At 32.4% G+C, this 18,631-nt stretch overlaps 1 protein-coding gene across 1 annotated transcript in view; it reads right to left on the bottom strand.

Annotated features, from left to right (window-relative positions):
* Positions 1-6,960: 6,960 nt before the first annotated feature.
* Positions 6,961-18,631, bottom strand: part of SLC17A6 (solute carrier family 17 member 6) — a 36,317-nt gene continuing 24,646 nt past the window's right edge. Inside the window, exons 7-12 of the mRNA XM_006907976.1 lie at positions 16,775-16,917; positions 12,420-12,569; positions 9,434-9,566; positions 8,915-9,025; positions 8,309-8,436; positions 6,961-7,607 (exon numbers count right to left, since the gene is read on the bottom strand). Of these exons, the coding sequence (XP_006908038.1) occupies positions 7,272-7,607; positions 8,309-8,436; positions 8,915-9,025; positions 9,434-9,566; positions 12,420-12,569; positions 16,775-16,917 (1,001 nt within the window). The 3' untranslated portion in view covers positions 6,961-7,271. The remainder of the gene's footprint in view (positions 7,608-8,308; positions 8,437-8,914; positions 9,026-9,433; positions 9,567-12,419; positions 12,570-16,774; positions 16,918-18,631) is intronic.

Genomic DNA, 18,631 nt, shown 5'->3' with positions numbered 1-18,631 from the left:
AACAATCAAAGCTAACCAATCCCTTTATTTTCCAGCTGGGGAAACTGAAGTCCAGAGAGCCGATATAACTTGCCTTGGCTTATATAAAGGGGAAGTGGCAGATTTAGATATTGGAACCCAAACGGTTCTGCTTTTTCTGCTACCCCACCACAACTGGAATTGTCAGAGTTAATACGCCTGTAGAATTATGACAACATACTAATTTCCACCCTGCATTCATGGACAGAGACGTGCTTTCTAACACCCCCTCCCTTTTTTTTTAATCTTTGAGAAGCAGGCCAATAGACTCTGATGAGATCTGTCAGAAAGATGGCTTTCATCTGTGACATTTATTCTCATGCACACTTTTGTTAGCTTTGTGCAGAAGAACTTTATTTGGATTCATAAACCTGTTCATAAATGTGTAAAATTCTACCTTTCTTTAACTTGACTTTATAAAATAAAACCATTCTCCCAAAGTTGTTGCATTACATTCTATGGCTTCAGAAAACTGTCAAATACTCTTGAAGATCATGACAGTATCTTCATTGACAGTCCAGATATTAAAAAAAGAACTAAAGAGAATAAGATTTGTGTTTCCTGGGAAAAAAAAATTTTACCTTATAATACAGAAAAGTACCATGAAAGGTATAATAAAAGGCCATATATGAATTCTAAGAATAAATATTGATATATTCTCACATTTACTTAATATCTTTTCTAAATTAAAAAATGATAAATTTAAAATTTATGCTTTTCTCAAGTTCATTCTTTCTTCCTCTCCGTATGCAACTACTATCGATATTTTTGTATTCAACACTTCCAATTCATGTCTTTATCTTCTTACTACATAATATATAGTATTTTATATTTTTATAAATATATAGATTTTATAGATTTTACATAAATAGCATCTTATAGCATCGATTGTTCTATGCCACATAAAATTTATAAAATATAAATGGAAAAATAACTTAAGTAATCAACCTGAGTAATTTATGACAAAAATATAAATATCTCAAGATAATTTCCAAAATGATCCATTGTGATGAATCTGACACTGAAATTATATCTAAAGAGTTAATACCTCACATTTATTTAGCATTATGGGAAAAGTGAAGGAGAAGTAACATTTGTTAAACTCTTACTACTATGCAGGGTGCTGTGCTAACCATTTGACATGTTATTTTATTTAATTGCAAAACTAGCTACCAATTTGGCTTTAGAGTGCCAATATCATAGATGAAAAAATTAATTTACTTTATTTACTTTGGTAAATTAAGTAGCTTACCAAAGTCACACAGCTACTTAGAGGCAGTGATAAAAAATATAGGATCCGGAATCAGACAGCTTGTATTCACATTCTAACTTTACTCTATTAGCTGTATGATTTTGAGCAAGTTACTTAACTTCCTGTGCCTAAGTGCCCTCATTTACAAAAAAGAGTTAACAATAGTCTCTAGCACAATGGGTTATTTTGGAGATTATATATATATATGATATAAATATATATATTATAAAATACAAATTATATATATACACATATATGTATAAAACCCTGAGAACTGTGTCTGGAATTTTCTAAACCTTATAAACATGATTCATATAATTATTATTGGATCCCTATTCACTCAAAAGTAAATAACATCTAAACAAACAGTAAAAATCAGAAACTAAATAAAAATAAGGGAAAGAAAATACAGCAACTGAGCCAAAAAAAATGTTTCTCTAAGATTCTCGAGAAGGAAACAAAGGAGACATGGTAGTTCGCATCCTTTTATATCTTTTTGTTGAAAGAGCTCTAATGCATCCGGAAAGCGTGCCTCAAACTCTTAGAAAGGCAGGGATCTTTATCTACTGCATATTGAGCACAGTAATAAAACAGGTCCTCAAATATGATTTAACAAAATTGGAGAGGTTTCTTCATTTTGTTTCCTCTTGGTGAAAGCTGAGAGTTTCACTCAATAAAAGCTGCTAAATTTGGATAAGGGAGTATTTCCAGATTATGCAGCTTTTAGATGCCTGGCTGCATTCAAGGGGGAAAGCGTGGAGAAGCTCGAGCGTTTTAAGGGATTGAATAGTATAGACCAATGTTCATAAATAATTTTTGACAGCAGCTGAATGAAAATTCAGGTTTGAGGTCTTGCATGGAAATCAAGAAGAGAAAAAAAGAGAAAACCCCTGATAATTACATCACTACAGGAAGAATGAAATCTCAAGAGCCACTATTTGTGGTTAAAACTGAGGGAAGCAGCAGGTAGGTGAAAGAGATAAAGCAGAAAGAGAAAATGTATATATAGGTCCTTAGAAACCCAGGGGACAAACAGAAACAGAGCAATTTGAAGAACTGGATAGAAGATGCTCTTAAGTTCAGCCCATCTATATCTGATGTTGCAGAGATGCAGGCACTGGAGATAGTTTACTGATCTTCCCCCAAGGCCAAGACTTCCTATAGCATGGGGATCTCTGAGGCTAAAAACAAAGCTTCCTTATCTGAAACTTAGAAAAAAAAAGTCAACATGAGGGGCACCTGGAAAGCAGCCCAGCTTTGAGAGTGTGAGGAATTAAGAACAATCCTTTCTCAGGAAGGTTAGGAAAGGCCCTGTATTTGAGAGCCTCTTCTCTCAGTCACATCTGTGTGGACTGACTGGGCAGCTGAGTCTGCTACAAACACCTTGGTGGGGGACTAGACTGTAGGGTCCATAAGAGCAAAGACTGGATCTGTTTTCTTACCAATGTGTACACCCAGTGGCTTCCATAGTATATAGACACTTATGTAAATTTTTTGTGTTTTTCATAGAAAAAATTCTAGAAATATTTTAATAATGATTACCTCTGGATGTCAAGATTATCAAAGTATGTGTGCAATTACCTTTACTTTCATTGTTTTTAATGCTGTTCTTTACCTAATGAAGGTCCCCTCCCATCCCATACTACATTTATCAGAAGAGTAATAAAGTGATTTAAAAGCAAAAACAAATTACTCTCTTACTGTGGCCAGATAGTTTGTATTCTTGTTCCAGCCCTGCCTAGGAAAACTTTAGGAAGTTAATTACCCACTATTAGACATGGGCCCTCTTATTTAGAAAATATAAATACTAATATTAATATGTGACCTTTCAATTTTACAAGGCAGATGTGTGAATGAAATGGGGTAATGGAAAAGCATTTTTTCAAATTGCAAAATACTAGATATATATACTGAGCCATATTGAAATAGGTAGTGGGATGAGGAGGAAAATATAGACGAAAGGCAGGACAAGAAGGAGAAGGGGAAGATGACTTTGTATTACTGAGAAAAAAGAAAATGAGTGTGTATAGTGGTAATATTAGGAGACATCATTGTTAGAGCAATTTTCTTACAGGAACTGTAAATGTTTATATTACGAATTAAGGAACTTGTAGTATTAAATTTAAGACATTTTTATTCCTGCCATCAAGTTATGCAAAGATGGCATGTAAGCCACCTTAAGAATTAGGTGTGGTCTCTGGCCCTTGCGTCTTTATGTAAAGGAATGCAGGAAGAGAAAATATACTCCCTCACCTACATTCTTCACCTTCACCCCATACACTGAGATTATGTGAGTGCTGAATATGGGGTAGTGGTTGAAGCAATAAATATTCTTTAATTCCTTAAGTAAAAACTGTTTTAAAATGAAAATAAAAATAAAAACAACAGTATAGCTAACCAGAACAACTTTTTTCTAAATCCATAACATCCTGTGTCCTCTCGATCAAGTCAGTTTCTCTTACTGACCTTCAGTGTCCCCCCTTGTTATATAAGGGTTGTCAACTACATCATCCATTAAGTCCCTTTAAAAAATAAAGTTCTAAGAGTCTCAGATTGCAGTGCTATATAGTTATAGTCTCCCTTTTCTACACATCTGTAAAGTAGGGAATCTGAGCTAAATGACTCTCTTTCTAGTGACAACGAACATTTGATTAGGCTGCCTTGATAAATCTTGCTCACTCCTGGCTGGTTTGGCTGACACGTTGCAATGTAATGCCATTACCCTATTTTACCCTCGAAAAGTTATTTAAACTTTCTGATTTTTAGTTTCTTCATTGTAATCTGGGAACTAAAAAAACCTACTTTGGAGGGTCAGTGGAGTTACATAAGATACTTTACATAGAATGAGTAGAGCAATGCCCAGCACAGTATACGTGTAGTCAAAATCAGGTAGTATCGTTGACCTGACGAGCTTCGAATTTTTTCCTAAATTTTTCTTGAAGCTTAGCAGAAGTTGTAGAAAGACTGTCATTGAAAGATAGAGTTTCAATAACAATAAAAAACAAATGATCCAATCAAAAAATGGGCAGAGGACCTGAACAGACACTCTCCCTAGAGGACATACAAATGGCCAACAAATATATGAAAAGATTCTCAACATCGCTAGCTATTAGCGAAATGCAAATCAAAACCACAATGAGATACCATCACACACCTGTTAGAATAGCTATAATCAACAGGACAAGTAATAACAAATGCTGGAGAGGATGCGGAGAAAAAGGAATCCTCATACACTGTTGGTAGGACTGCAAATTGGTACGGCCACTATGGAAAACAGTATCGAGTTTCCTCAGAAAACTAAGGATTGATCTATCATATGATTCAGCAATCCTTCTACTGGGTTTTTTCCCCAAGAACTTGAAAACCCATATCCAAAAAGATATTTGCACACTGATGTTCATAGCAGCCTTCTTCGCAGTGGCCTAGACATGGAAGCAATCGAAGTGTCCTATAATAGATGACTGGCTAAAGAAGCTGTGGTACATGTATACAATGGAATATTACTCAGCCATAAGAAGAGAAGAAATACTGCAATTTGTGACAACATGGATGGACCTCATGTTAAGTGAAATAAGCCAGACAAAAAGTTGAAAATCACATGATATCACTTATATGTGGGATATAAACCTAAAAAGCAACAAATGAACAGGACAGAGACTCATGAACATGGACTAGTGGTTACCAGAGGGCAAGGAGTGGGGGAGGAGTGTAGACTAGTGGTTACCAAGGGCAAGGAGTGGGGGAGGAGGAGGTAGGTAGACAGTTAAAAGGGGTCAAAAATAGGGGAACAGGGAGAAGATGAAGTGGGTAAAGGAGATCAAATATATGGTAGTTGAAGAAAACTGGACTTTGGGTGGTAAACCCACAATAGAATATACAGATGTCAAATTATAACGTATACCTGAAAATTATATAATTGTATTAACCAGTGTTACCCCAACTAAACTTAACTTAAAAAAAATGAGAAAAAAAAGAGAGAATTTGACTCAGAGACCTATTTCTTGAGGTAAAATTCTATCTACAGAATCATATCCCACACAATCTAAAGAACGCCGTGTTCTTCCACTAAAATCTTAAAGTGGCTAAAAGAAAATGTTATTCTTGAGCCTAGATTTGACTCTGTTGGAGCACACACAAGCTAAATGTACATTAAAACTACAACCTAAATAAAATAAACCCAAATTAATGTATTGTTTTCTTACAAAAGGATAAATAGAGCATTTTATTAACACTTTTTTTGCAGCAACAAAATGATAGTTCACATCTTTTCATTCAATACAACAAAAGCTATGTCACATTACATCACTGAGACACAAAGCAAAAGTTATTTTCATTTTCTTAAGGTCAAGAATGGTTTGCATTTTTAAAACAAACTTTATGTTTTGTATTTGCAGTAGCAGAGCCTCCAGTCACTAGCACAATACAATGAACAGATCAAATATCCAGAATAGACAATTAAATACACTAATAATATTTCGAGTTGAATTGGGAAATGCATTATTATCATTTTAGAACATTATAAAGAGGTCTGACGTTAACTTTTTAAAAGGAAAAAAAAATCATTCCAACCACCCAAAAAGCTACTACAAGCAAAAAAAAGAGAATATACAGACAGAAAATTTTATGCATTGCACTTATTGCTTGGTACACAAATGTTGCAATTCCTGTTGAGTTATATTAAGAAATGACAAGCAAAGTGCCTCTGCCCCATCTAAAATTCAATGACTCTATGAAAGTAGAAATCACAGTCCCCTAACCCAACATTAGGTGTATGCTATTTTTGTTTTTTGTTTTTTTTGTGAAGGTTGTTTATTATGTTTCTGTGTATGGATATGTATAAGATATACAGATATATAGAGATATAATTTTAATATAATTTATTGGCCTATATATTTAAGACAAATATATTTTAAATGGGACTTTAAATAATAAAATTGTCTACTTACAATCTCTCTATTAAATTTATCTTTTTATATTATATATAGCTCTGTGGCACAAGTTTCATATAGTATTTAATTATTAAGGAAGAAGAATATCTAAACCATTTCTATTTCTTTTGTTGTTAATATTGCATTTGCAGGGTTATATTTCCATAGTAAATTTCTTGTTAGATTCTTTATGGCGATTGCATCTTTTTTAATGCAAGTTACAACCTGTACAAAGTTGTAATAAAAAATACATTAAAGTCTATTTATCTTTTTATAATTTTTTTTGCAAAAAAGTTATGTGATATGCTACATGAAAAGTCAGATTTTATTGAAATATGAAGTGTTATATACTGTTAGGTAAATGAATGGAAGAACATGAAGCATACCCCTCACTTTACAAGTTTTCTTTTACAGAGATAAGTGGTTGTGCCCAAGCATTTCATATAAAACACTGCAAGATATTCCTTTTGATATCCAACAAAATATTCCACATTATGTAATAACAACAATTATTTAGTATGCCTTGCTAGTTGCTAGCCCACAATATTCTTCTCTAATTGAGAGATATCCCATCTTCATGATTTACACTCAATAAACGTTGTCACCATCTGATACAGCCAACATGACAACTTTACTTTTTTTTAAACAGGACTTCTGCATGAGATCTTGCAATACAGTGTAACAAATATATAAGTGCATTTTACATGGTCAAGTAGCTTTGGTTTCCTAACCTTTATATGGTGAAATGTGCCAACTGTTTTAGTTGTGCTTTATTAAACGGTGATGAGTTTTAGCTCATATGAATCCAATGAGTAATTACTTGCTTCTACATTTTTTACCAGTCAACCTTTAAATCATAAACACAAGAATAGATGACCTGGATGGAAATGAATGATTTTCACAACTTCTACAGATTGCACTTGATGGTAACTTCATGAGTTTGTTCTGATTTCATTTTTATAGCAAGACTTGCCTGGTTGATATGTTTACATGTTTACATCACATATTTTTAAAATTTTTGTGCAATCACAATTAATTTAATCACAAACACTAAAATCCAGCCAATAGCTTTGTTATGAATAATCATCTCGGTCCTTGTAGGTGTATGAGTCATGTACTTCTTCTTGTACAAATTCCTCTTTCTTTTCCCAGCCATTAGGCCAACCTCCATTGGCCTGTGTCGTCGCACCATAAGACTTGGTGGTACTGTAATTTATATAATTTTGAGTAATGTCCCCTGTTTCTTCATCAAGTTCATCTTCATGGATAAATCCACATTTTTCTTCACTTGTTTCCTCAGGGTCTGCCCAGGGTTGCTTCTCTCCTGAGGCAAATATTGCATAAAATATAACTCCGCCATAATGGACTAGGGCAGCGATCAGGAAGACATACTGCCACTCTTCACGTGACTGTAGTGACAAAAGTGGCACTGTGAGAACAAACTCCCCATGTTAGAAAAGCCTAACATCTTCTTTAAATGCTTCACCTTCAAGCTTTTCATAAAATTCTATCTTCAGGAGAAATTCTATTATGATTATATAAAACAAATACTGAGACAGAAACTTTTTATAATACTATAACTTTCATCATTAAAAAAATTTTAAATCTAATTTTGTAAAATAAAACTACCTATAAAATATTCATAATTTCTTTTAATTTCTATTGATTTACTTATTTTTTTCTCCCATTCCTTTTGTTTACTTCCTTCTGGTAAACCATGATTTTGAAGCTCTACATATAAGGACAAATAGCTGGTAATTATATTATTCCACTGATAACTGCAGAAGACTCTGAATTGAGGTTTGCAAATAAAACTCAGAAGATTTTTGTTTTCCTATTCTAATAATACTATAGAAGTGAAAGGTTATTTTTTTACTACATCAAAGATATCAGAAATATTAAAAGGTATTCAGAAGCATATTGCTTATTGGTTGAGAAAAAGGGCTCACTCAGAGTCCTTAGAGATTTTCTTCTGAGCCTCGATTATCTCCCTTATTCAGAGGTATGGTAACTGAACCAGAAAAGAAATGCCAAAGTGAATATATTAACCCCTTCTCCAACCATGAGAGAGAATCTTTTACAATTGAACACCTATTTTGTTCCATCTTACCTTATTCTTGGTCATTGCACCAACAATGATAGGGCAAACCATTCCTGACAATGTTCCAACACCATTCGAAATACCCATTAAGATACTGGCATATCTTGGAGCGATATCCAGATGGTTAACATTGAAACCTGAAATATATACATAAGCTTTGACTAAGAATCCTAAATCTCTTAGAAGTATCTATAGAATATTTTCTATACTCCTTAAAAGACAATAAGTACATAGTATGTGCTCAATAACTACTTTTGTATAATCCAGCTCATGGGAATGAAATGAAGTATAATTTATTATCTAATATACAATATGTGATACTCCACAGAGAAGAGATATATTCTCTTAAAAAAATAAAAAAGGAAGAGTAAGCCAAGAGAAAGTAAGTAGTAAAAAACCTAAATAATGATTTCTAAATGGTTTATTATTTTTATTTTATTTCCTAGTGGAAATATGTTGAGTGAACTTTCTCAACAGTTGAAATATTAAAGAGAAAAGTAGAATATAGAAAGATTAATAGATGATAGATGATAGATAGATAGTTCTAGATAAATCATCTTTTATCACTAGCCAAAATCAGATGTCATAAGTACAAATTTAAAAAATGTATATTACCAGATATAGCAAATCCACTGAATCCCACTGCAAGTACCAAGAATGAGATAGCTACCCCTCTAGTATGAGAATAGCCGACGACCAGAAGCAGTGTTGCTTCCATGCCAAAACCTTCAGAAACAAACACATGACAATACTTCAGAAATTTGCGTAAAATTTTCCAATGAGCCCAAAGTGCTAAAAATGCAAAGACTAATTGACCTAGCAAACCACTTTAGGGGATCCATCTTAAAAATAAAAACATTAATAATCCCTACACAGAGATTACTAAAGCCTCCCTTGTTTTTTAATAAAAACATCAAAAAACGACCTTAAGTTTTAATGTTAGGAAGGGGTCAAGTTTGTTATGCAGTTATTTAAAACTAGGAGTTATGAAAATCTGAAGATGGAAAAATGATTATAAATGAACAATGAAGGCACAGATTTAACTGGATATTTAATATGTATAGAAAAAGTTACTCATGTAGATCAAAACTTTGTGAACTAAAAACATATCCTTAACATCGCTTATGCACTTACCACCACAATTCATAATCTTTCTTACTGTAGTAGTGGAAAGAATTTGCTTGCTTCTTAGAAAATCTGCAATCTGCCCTCCGATAGGCACAATAATAGTCATTACTAAGTGTGGCACAGCAGACAGCATGCCAACCTGATGAAAAACAAAAAGAGGAGAAATATACGTGACCATAAATAATGTGGGCAATTTAATGGTCTTCAGTTTTCTGAATCCATCATAAACACTTTATGGACAAAGGAAGGAAAGACTGTCTCCAAATGACCACTTATTCATTCCTAGAATAAGTAATAACCTCCACAGAATAAACAAGAAAAGCTAAGTAAATTTACTTTGATCCCTTTTTATCTTCTCAAAGAGAATACTTTTTTTCCTGTGCCACAAGTCAGTAAATTTTGAGTTTTATGAATCTTATCACAGTGATTCACATTTATGTGCCCATTTTATATTCTTAAATATGTTTGCAAAAATTTGTCATTAGCCAGGGAGGGGAGTGGAAAAGAGAGACAGAGACAAAGACAGAGTGAGAAAGAGGAGAAATCCATTTGAAAAACCTTGAAGAGTCTGTATTTAAAATTCATTTTTAACTCATAATAAGGTTAAAAATCCTTTATTGGGTTTTTAATATATATGTCTTATGAGTGTTATATTTAGTTTCTATAAATTAAGAGCTCAGAAAATACAAATCAATTCTTTAATTTTAGGCAGTTTCTATATCAAATGTCAATATTTGGTCACATTGTCATACAGTATAGTTTCTGTACTAATTTCATAGTTTATAGCCCAATCTAAACTTTAACCCACCAGCGTCAATTCAACACATACTGTTTGACCAATAATTATGTTCAAGGCACTGTTCTCTAGGCGTTATTGAGGCAGGAAGTATAAATAAAATGCATTTTAATCATGTATTACCATATACATGGACTTAGTAAATTTTAAATATAAACATACAAGGAAGTTTTTTACTAAGTATAATTTGAAGAACAATTCCTGGCAAATTGAAAGTATTGGATAAAAGTTCATTATCTGGTATAAGTATGTCTTTCAAATTCGATTTTTGAAGGTTCAAGAGACAAATATTGTGTTCTATTTTATAACGGTAAATAGTGTGGAGACTCAACCATGAACTTGGGTTGTTGTGATGATTAATTGAGATAGTGATTGACTTTATAATAGCTTAAATGTCTAAGCAATTTAATTTCCTCTTTCATTTCAGATGTTTTATATTATTATTATAGTTTATTGCAGAGCTTGGATTCAGAACCATGTCAGCCTAGATCCAAAGCCCATGGTCTATTTCCTCCATCACCTCCTTCACACATTTTTCAGGTAAGTCAAGAAAGTTTTTTTTTAAAACAGTATAATCAAAATCTTCAAGCCAATCTGTTCATATATAATTTATCCACAATTTGAACTAAAAACATAAGTGAATCGAATCAATCCATCTGGTTATTATATTTAGTTTTTATAAAATGTCATTGCTTTTACTCAAGCATTTTCAATTAATTGGAGCTACAGGGCCAGAATGACCATTAATAACAGGTTCATTAATATCAGTTGGCTCCTTCACTCTCCTCCATGAGACCTGACTTTATTAATAGCCTCTCAGTGTCATATTTGTCCTAGATTATGAAAATGGACTCACACCTCCAGCAGCTTTTGTTGAGACGTATAACACCTCTCAGAGCTCCCAAAGGCTACCCTGCAATGTTTGATCAGCTCCAGAGAGAAGAGCCCTGTCTAAAGCAGCCATTCTTCTCAGCAATGGAGGAAGCAGTTTCCTTAGAAACAGGGATTACAAAAGAGCTCTTAGAATAGCTACTCCTAAACTCAGGTTTTCTTCAGTTCCAAGCCTCAGATAGTCTTTCATGTAGAGACATAATATGAATAGCGAGCCCAGCTGGACTTATGTAATGACATGAAGAGAGATGGCAAGTCCTTTGCCAGCACAGACAAGTGTATTCAGGACTCAGCAAAGGGCTTGGCATGGAGATGCCATTTAACAAATACTTGCTAAATGCTTAAATGAACATATGATTTACCTGGATTTGAATGGTATAGTAGAGAGAATTGAAACATAAATCAAAGGATCTGGGCTTAAACTTGAGTCTGTCATTTATTTCTAGCTTGGCCTTAGGCAATTTAAATACTCCCCCTAGTTTCTGTTTCCCCATCAGTTCAATAGAAATGGTGATAGTTATCCACCTGGTCAACCATACAGGGTTGTTCACGAATATAAAATAACCTAGTAAATTTCAAACTCTTATATATAGTAGTATTATTATGTTTATTTTATCCTTATAGAAAATCTCAAAATGATTACATTTTCATAGGTATAGTACATGTCTGTAGCATTAGCATGTTGTGCTCTAATTGGTAACCTTTTTTTTTTTTTTTGTCTATACCACCAAGCTATGAACTCTTAAGGACAGGAACCATGAACCATGGGTTTTATTTCTGAATCTAACACAAAACCTGGCATATCATGTTCAACAAATCCTTGTTAATAAATTGGATAAATAACATACAAGAATGTTTTCAGATATTTTTTGCTATCCTGAAATCTTTTAGCCAGGCAGATTTCTGAGAGCATCGAAGAAGAGTTAGATTGTTATTTTACATAAATACAATTCCATCTTAATAAGAAACTTTTTTATTCACTGTTATATTGTCTCTGACCTGAGACTTAAGGGAAGTTATGTTTACAGAGAAAAGGGTACGCTGCTGCCAACTGAGATGTAAACTCCATGAAGGCAGAGACTAGGTCTGTCTTGTCTATATTCCTAGTAACAAAGAGCAATTTCTAGCAGATAGCTGAATACAGTAAATACTCAAACACCTTACTTAGTCTTCATTTCTTGAAAGTTATTGTTGAATAACTAAATGAATAACTTAGGAAATTTAGAAGATAAAATCTTGGCAAAGAAACTTAATATTCATGTAAATACCAAAGTAATGGGTTAAATAGAGATAATTTTTACATACCTTGCTGATTTCAAATCCAAAGACTTCCTCAAAATATGCTGGCTGACTAATAAGTAATAAATAAAAAGTCCAGCTTCTGCAGAAGTTTGCAACGATTATTGCATAGACTGGCATTGATGTAAAAAATTTCCTCCATGGAGTCTTGAATTTCTGAAATCCCAAAAAGAGAGCCATTATAACCATTTTAAGTATATTCTAACTTAAATAGGAATGATAGGGGCTTTGTATTTTCAGGATGTGTATGTTGGGACATGAGTAGGAAGTAGGCAAGAGGTAGTGAATCATTAATTGCAACAGCCTAGTTAACTTTAGCTGCATGAATAATCATTTGAATAGGAAAAAAGACATATCGGCCCCTTCTTTTGATCAAATTGCTTCAGTGTTAAGAATATACAAGATTCCACAGTTTTAGAAAACTAATTCCAAAAGCATAGATCTTAGTTTCTAAGTTGTTTTTTTTCTTTTTTTTGGCACTGATAAATCACGGCTCAGCTAAAACTTACTGCCAAATCAGTGACCTTGTTGGTATCCAAAATAATTTATCTAAAATACTGAAAATTCAATGTTATTAGGAGGATAAAAATAAGAAAAATTAACAGTGCGAAAATGCTAGACATTCTAAAGACAATGATACCACTACATACTGATAAACTCTTGATAGCCAGTGGATATCAGTATAAATTCTGTGACACTGACATGCAAGGTTCTATAAAACTCACATGGTAACATCTAGTTAAAGCACTTGGCCACCCAGCACACCAGGGGCACTTCATAACCACAGTCATGCATCGCATAAAACATATGCGATATAGATGTGGTGGTCTTCTAAGATTATATTGAACATCTATAATGGTGGTCTTATAAGATTGTAACGAAGCTAAAAAATTTGTTTTGCCTAGTGACACTATAGCCATCCTAATGTTGTAGTGCAACACATTACTCGCATGCATGGTGATGCTGGTGTAAACACACCTACTGCATTGCCGGTCATATAAAAGTATAGCACATACAATTACAGTCGTAGGCTATACCATCTAGGTTTGTGTAAGTGCACTCGGTGATGTTTGCACGACAAAATCACCTAACGACACATTTCTCAGAACGTATGCATTGTTAAGCAACACATCACTGTAGTTATTTGATTGTCAAAACATTCCAAATTAACAACCTAAATATCATTAGCTTTGCTTATAACACCCATTAAAAATTACATTTAGTGTTCTTAAGATCCTGTATATGCCCAAATATAAAACAAGTGACTTCCCCTAAGACTAAGTTTACACCTTAAAATGCCTCTCATATTTCCAAATACTTTCTCAATCACTTTATTTTGAATACCAAAATACTGTTTGGTGAAGAAACAAAAGCCTAAAAGAACTTTGTTTAATGCTAGCTTGGGACATTTTGGCCTGACCAAATTAGTAAAAGAGAAGGCAAAACATTTTTTAAACAGATTTTATAATTATTTTAGATATAAAACCTCATAATTGTTTGTATTAAGAATCTAATTAGGCCTTTTAAAGATCACTTTAAAAGTAATATAGTAGGAAGTTATATTGTGATCACAAATATATATGATAAGAAAGAAACAAAACAAACAAAAACAACAACCTGTCAATAATATATAATGAGCACTATATGGCTTTGGATAAAAATTTCTAGTGACTACATCACAGGTGGGTTCAAAAAATGCAGGTTTGTTTTTTTTTTTAAATTAAATATATTCTTAGAAAATGGTGCCAAGTGAATATACTTATTCACTGATTTAAAAAATGGTCAAATACAGGAATGTCTGCATTATAGTATTATGTTTGCATATGAAATAATTTTAGAATATTATTAGAAGTAAATAACTTTTCCTGCAGGGGAGATATTTCTTTGATATATACCATCTCTAAGAACTTTACTCTTCAGGTTACAAAACACTTCACCAAATGTAAGAGAAAAGTACCTAATTTTATATCTTAAAACATTGGGGGGGTCCGTGGGAGGGTTTATGGTATTCTGATAATATTCTATGTACTGAATTGGCTGTTTGCTTCACAAGGGTATTTAGTTCATAAAAATTCAGCACTCTGTTTGCTTATTATTTGGTGCATTTTTCTGTACATATGTTATATCTAATTAATTTTTTAAAGAAATAAAAGAGATTTAAAAGACACTATAGTCAGCTGCAATGCATGATCCTTAATTGGATCCAGACTTAAAACAAATAGTGACAAAAGACATATGAATATAGACTAGGTATTAGAATTTAGACTGGATATTATAAATTTGAACATAATCTAGGTATTAAATAATGTTAGAAAATTATTTATAATTAGGTATTAAATTAGGTATTTTAAATTAGGTATTAATTATTTTTAGGTATTATAATAGTACTTAGATTGTGAAGGAGAATATTATTGTTTTTCTAAAAATACATGGAAGGGGTTCGTGGATAAAGTTCTGATATTTCATTTATTTTCAAATCATTCAGCAAAGAAAAGTGAAATAAGTAAGGCAAGGAGTTAACAACTGTTGCATCTACGCCATGGATATATGGATGATGTTGTTACTGTTCTTGTATATTAAATTTGTTCACAATAAAAAGTTCAAAATAACTAAAGCACAAATTCTATTCCCGCCTTATCTTATTTTTAAAATTTAACTTTGAAGCTACAGAAATGTGTAAAATATTAGTAAGAAATAAATTATTGTGTTTAGAAAACCAGTAAGGTCTAAAAAATGGAGAGTTTGAGATTATCTCTGCTGTTTTATTAATCTACTGGCTGTTCTTTTGGTTTTTTTTTTTTAGAAATTGGTTTTCATTTAGACTAAATTTCTGATTGTATTTTAAAAACTTATGCTTGATCTAGACATATAATTTTTCAAAAACTCGTTAATAAAAGAAGCATATTTAACCATGTAGATACAGGCTGATAAGATTATTTTTGGCTAGAAACTGAAGCTAAATTCTGAACTCACCAGCCTATAGTTAGCTTTCGGTCATGGCAACTGCAGCTGGTGGGCACCGGAGCACACTGCCAATTCCTCCCCCCACCCTCACATCACCACTTGTTTTCTGAATAGCCACCATTAGAAAGAAATTATCAATCCATTACAAAACAGAAAGAGAAAAGTTCTAATGTCAGTCTATTCAGCTCATGGAACAACTATAATGTAAAGATGATTATTTTTAAGTACTGAAATTTAACTTCTGAATAATATCCAATATGGGATTTTTCTTATTCATTAAAGGCCAAGATACCTCAGCAACAATGGATGACAGACCTATTTACCCGGAATGAGATGTCAAAGACAGCCCTTCTCTAATAAATGAAGCAGAGAAGCAGAGCTGGAATAAAATACAATTAGAATGGGGTAAGGGAGCCTTTAAAAGAACAAGGAGAAACATAATGTGTAAGGGGCATTGGTTCCGCAGCCGGTACATGTTACCTTTCAACTCTTACAATAATAAAATTGAATTATGCATTAAGTGCAGAATTACTTAATCTGTCTAAATGCATTACTTGTGCTTACCAGTTTTTTCTTTTTTATAGTATCATATGGCTATCTATTGATTACTATTTATGATATATTAATGTCTCATGAACTAAAGTATTTGCATTATTGACATAGAACTGCCTTTCACTCTTCATAGGTAGATCCCATCTAAGAAGCCAAATCATAATTATAAAAAAAGCTTTACAACATTATCTTATAATACTTGATCTTCATAATAATAATTCTGAAAATCGATAACATTGTATCCATAAAATGATTATATTAAGAATATTTTCATGCCAACTATTATTGGCATTCTAATGCTTTATATTTACCAAACCATATGTAATATAAATATACATTCTAATGCTTTATATTTACTAAACCATATATAATACAAATATACATTCTAATGCTTTATATTTATTAAACCATATATAATATAAATACATATGTATAAAACCTACATTTAGATTATTCAATAAACAAAATATAGCCTTTTCAATGACTGTGTTAGGTGATTTGGCATTTCCTACAATCTAAAATTAAAAACAATTTGTTAAATTTGTTTAAATTATGGACTATATAGAACTGTGTTTCAAAAATTTGTTTAGGTTTACAGTAATAGCTATAATCCAGGGCAAAATCTGAAGATACTTAACAAAGATAAAGAAAAAAGAAATTATAGATGGAGGAAGTAGCAATCACTCCTAAGTAAGTTAGGGAATATGGATGAAGTAAAGAAAATCATGATTCATACCAAACTAGTTTTGTTGAATTGAATAGTGACTCATAAAATAGTTTGGTTGGTTGAAAGGAGATGAGATGGAGAATTAGAATAGAAATATACACCATAATAAAGTTCTTACTTCCATTGCACCTAAAAGATTTGCACTCTCTCCAATGCTTTCTTCTATGTACCTACGTTCTTCATCTGTAATAGTAGGATGCTTTGCAGGACTCTCGTAAGACACCAAAAGCCAAAACATGTACCAGATCATTCCAAAGCTTCCTGCAAGCCAGAGTTCAAAAGGAGAAAGTCAAAGAAAACCATTATAAATACTGCCATTTAACAGTCATTTGCTAGAATAGACTACAATAATTTTGTGACAAAAATATTCTATTAAACGTGAATTCGAGTTTATGTGTCTCCAACTGACTTTACTCATCTCTTCTTGTCTTTTGCCACCAGATGACAAGATTCTGGAAGGCTGGTCCTGTAGTTTTATCTCTTTGTCTCTATTAAATAATATTGATACATGGGAAACTCACAATAAATAATTACTGAATGGTGTGGTTCAGAACATGTTCATACATCTAATAAATATTTACTGAGCAGTTACTTTTGCAGGCACTCTGCTAAATGAGAGAAATGTGATGAACAAAAGAAAATTCCAGTCCTTAAAGAACTTTTCTAGGAGTGAGTCCTTTTACCTTATTGCCTGTCTTAATTATATTAGAGTAGTCACTATTTTCAGAGAAAAGAAATGCTTGTTTCCCTCTACTGTTAGCACTTCCAGATCTAGTAAACAGAATATTAAATAAAATCTAGAAGATTATTTTACCTTGAGTAACTACTGTACGTTTAAAAAATGGGCTTCTGTAGTTAATGTAGTAACATTTTTCTCTTTACATGACTGTATACCATATTTTCAGTACATGCTATTACCTATTGGTCACTCTTTGGGCAGATGAAAGTTATAAATTCCAGTACAATAAACTGTTTGCAAATTTTTTCATCACCTTCTTTATTTAGCACTCTCGCCATTAAAGTATGTCCTTATTGTGCAATATAAATGTGGAAGCATTAATGATAGAAAGAATCTTAAGTGATTTATTTTAGGTTCCCAGCAGCTAGCAATTTCATTTTTGTCTTGTACTGTTCTTTTTCCAGTGGGTACCAATCCAAATGCCGCTGATCGCCATAATTCTTGTTTTGTTTTGTTTTTTTCCTCATTCATTCTCTAAGAAGAGTTCCTTAAAACCATAGTTTCTGATATTCCATGCTTCTTTTAATTACTGAACATGATAGCAAATACAATCTGGGGTCATATAGTATGTGAAAATTCAGTATAGTGTAGTGAATATGGAATATGATCTCTCAGATTCAAATCCTGGCTGCATCACTCATTAGCTACATCATCTGATGAGAAACTGAATTCTATAAACCTCCACTACAAAATGAGATGATAATTTTTATGAGATTATGCCAAAGAGAAGTTAAAGGAAATGATGTATAAAGCCCCTAGCACAATAGATGGCACAAAATAAGCACTCAATAAATGAGAGCTCTTGTAATTTAGAAATAATTATCATTACCGCTAACTGAATGCATCTAAAGTGGCACTCAGCTAATTGCTTTATGTGCATTATCTTTTTAAATCTAAGGCACTATACGGGTCTTACCTTACTAAATTTTAAATTATTAAAATTTGATTGAATGTGTGGCTCAAAGACCCAATTTTTGTTATACACAGCACGTAAGTACTATGATATGATATTTTCAGATTATCCAATATTAAAACTTTGTACCATTCAATGATAAGTATTAAATAAGTTATAACTTGCAATAATAAGGCTAGTTTTTGTGAATGCTTTGTGGAATTAGCATCCTTCCTTTAAATCTACATCACGTCTTCATTTAAGTAATTGATGAAGGGACAAATCAAGGGATTTAAAGGATGGCCATCCCAACTTTATTATACATCCTATAAATAAATACTTTA

Source organism: Pteropus alecto, unplaced genomic scaffold, assembly GCF_000325575.1.
Source record: "Pteropus alecto unplaced genomic scaffold, ASM32557v1 scaffold71, whole genome shotgun sequence".
NCBI lineage: Eukaryota > Metazoa > Chordata > Mammalia > Chiroptera > Pteropodidae > Pteropus > Pteropus alecto.
This window is presented reverse-complemented; position numbering and strand designations above follow the sequence as displayed.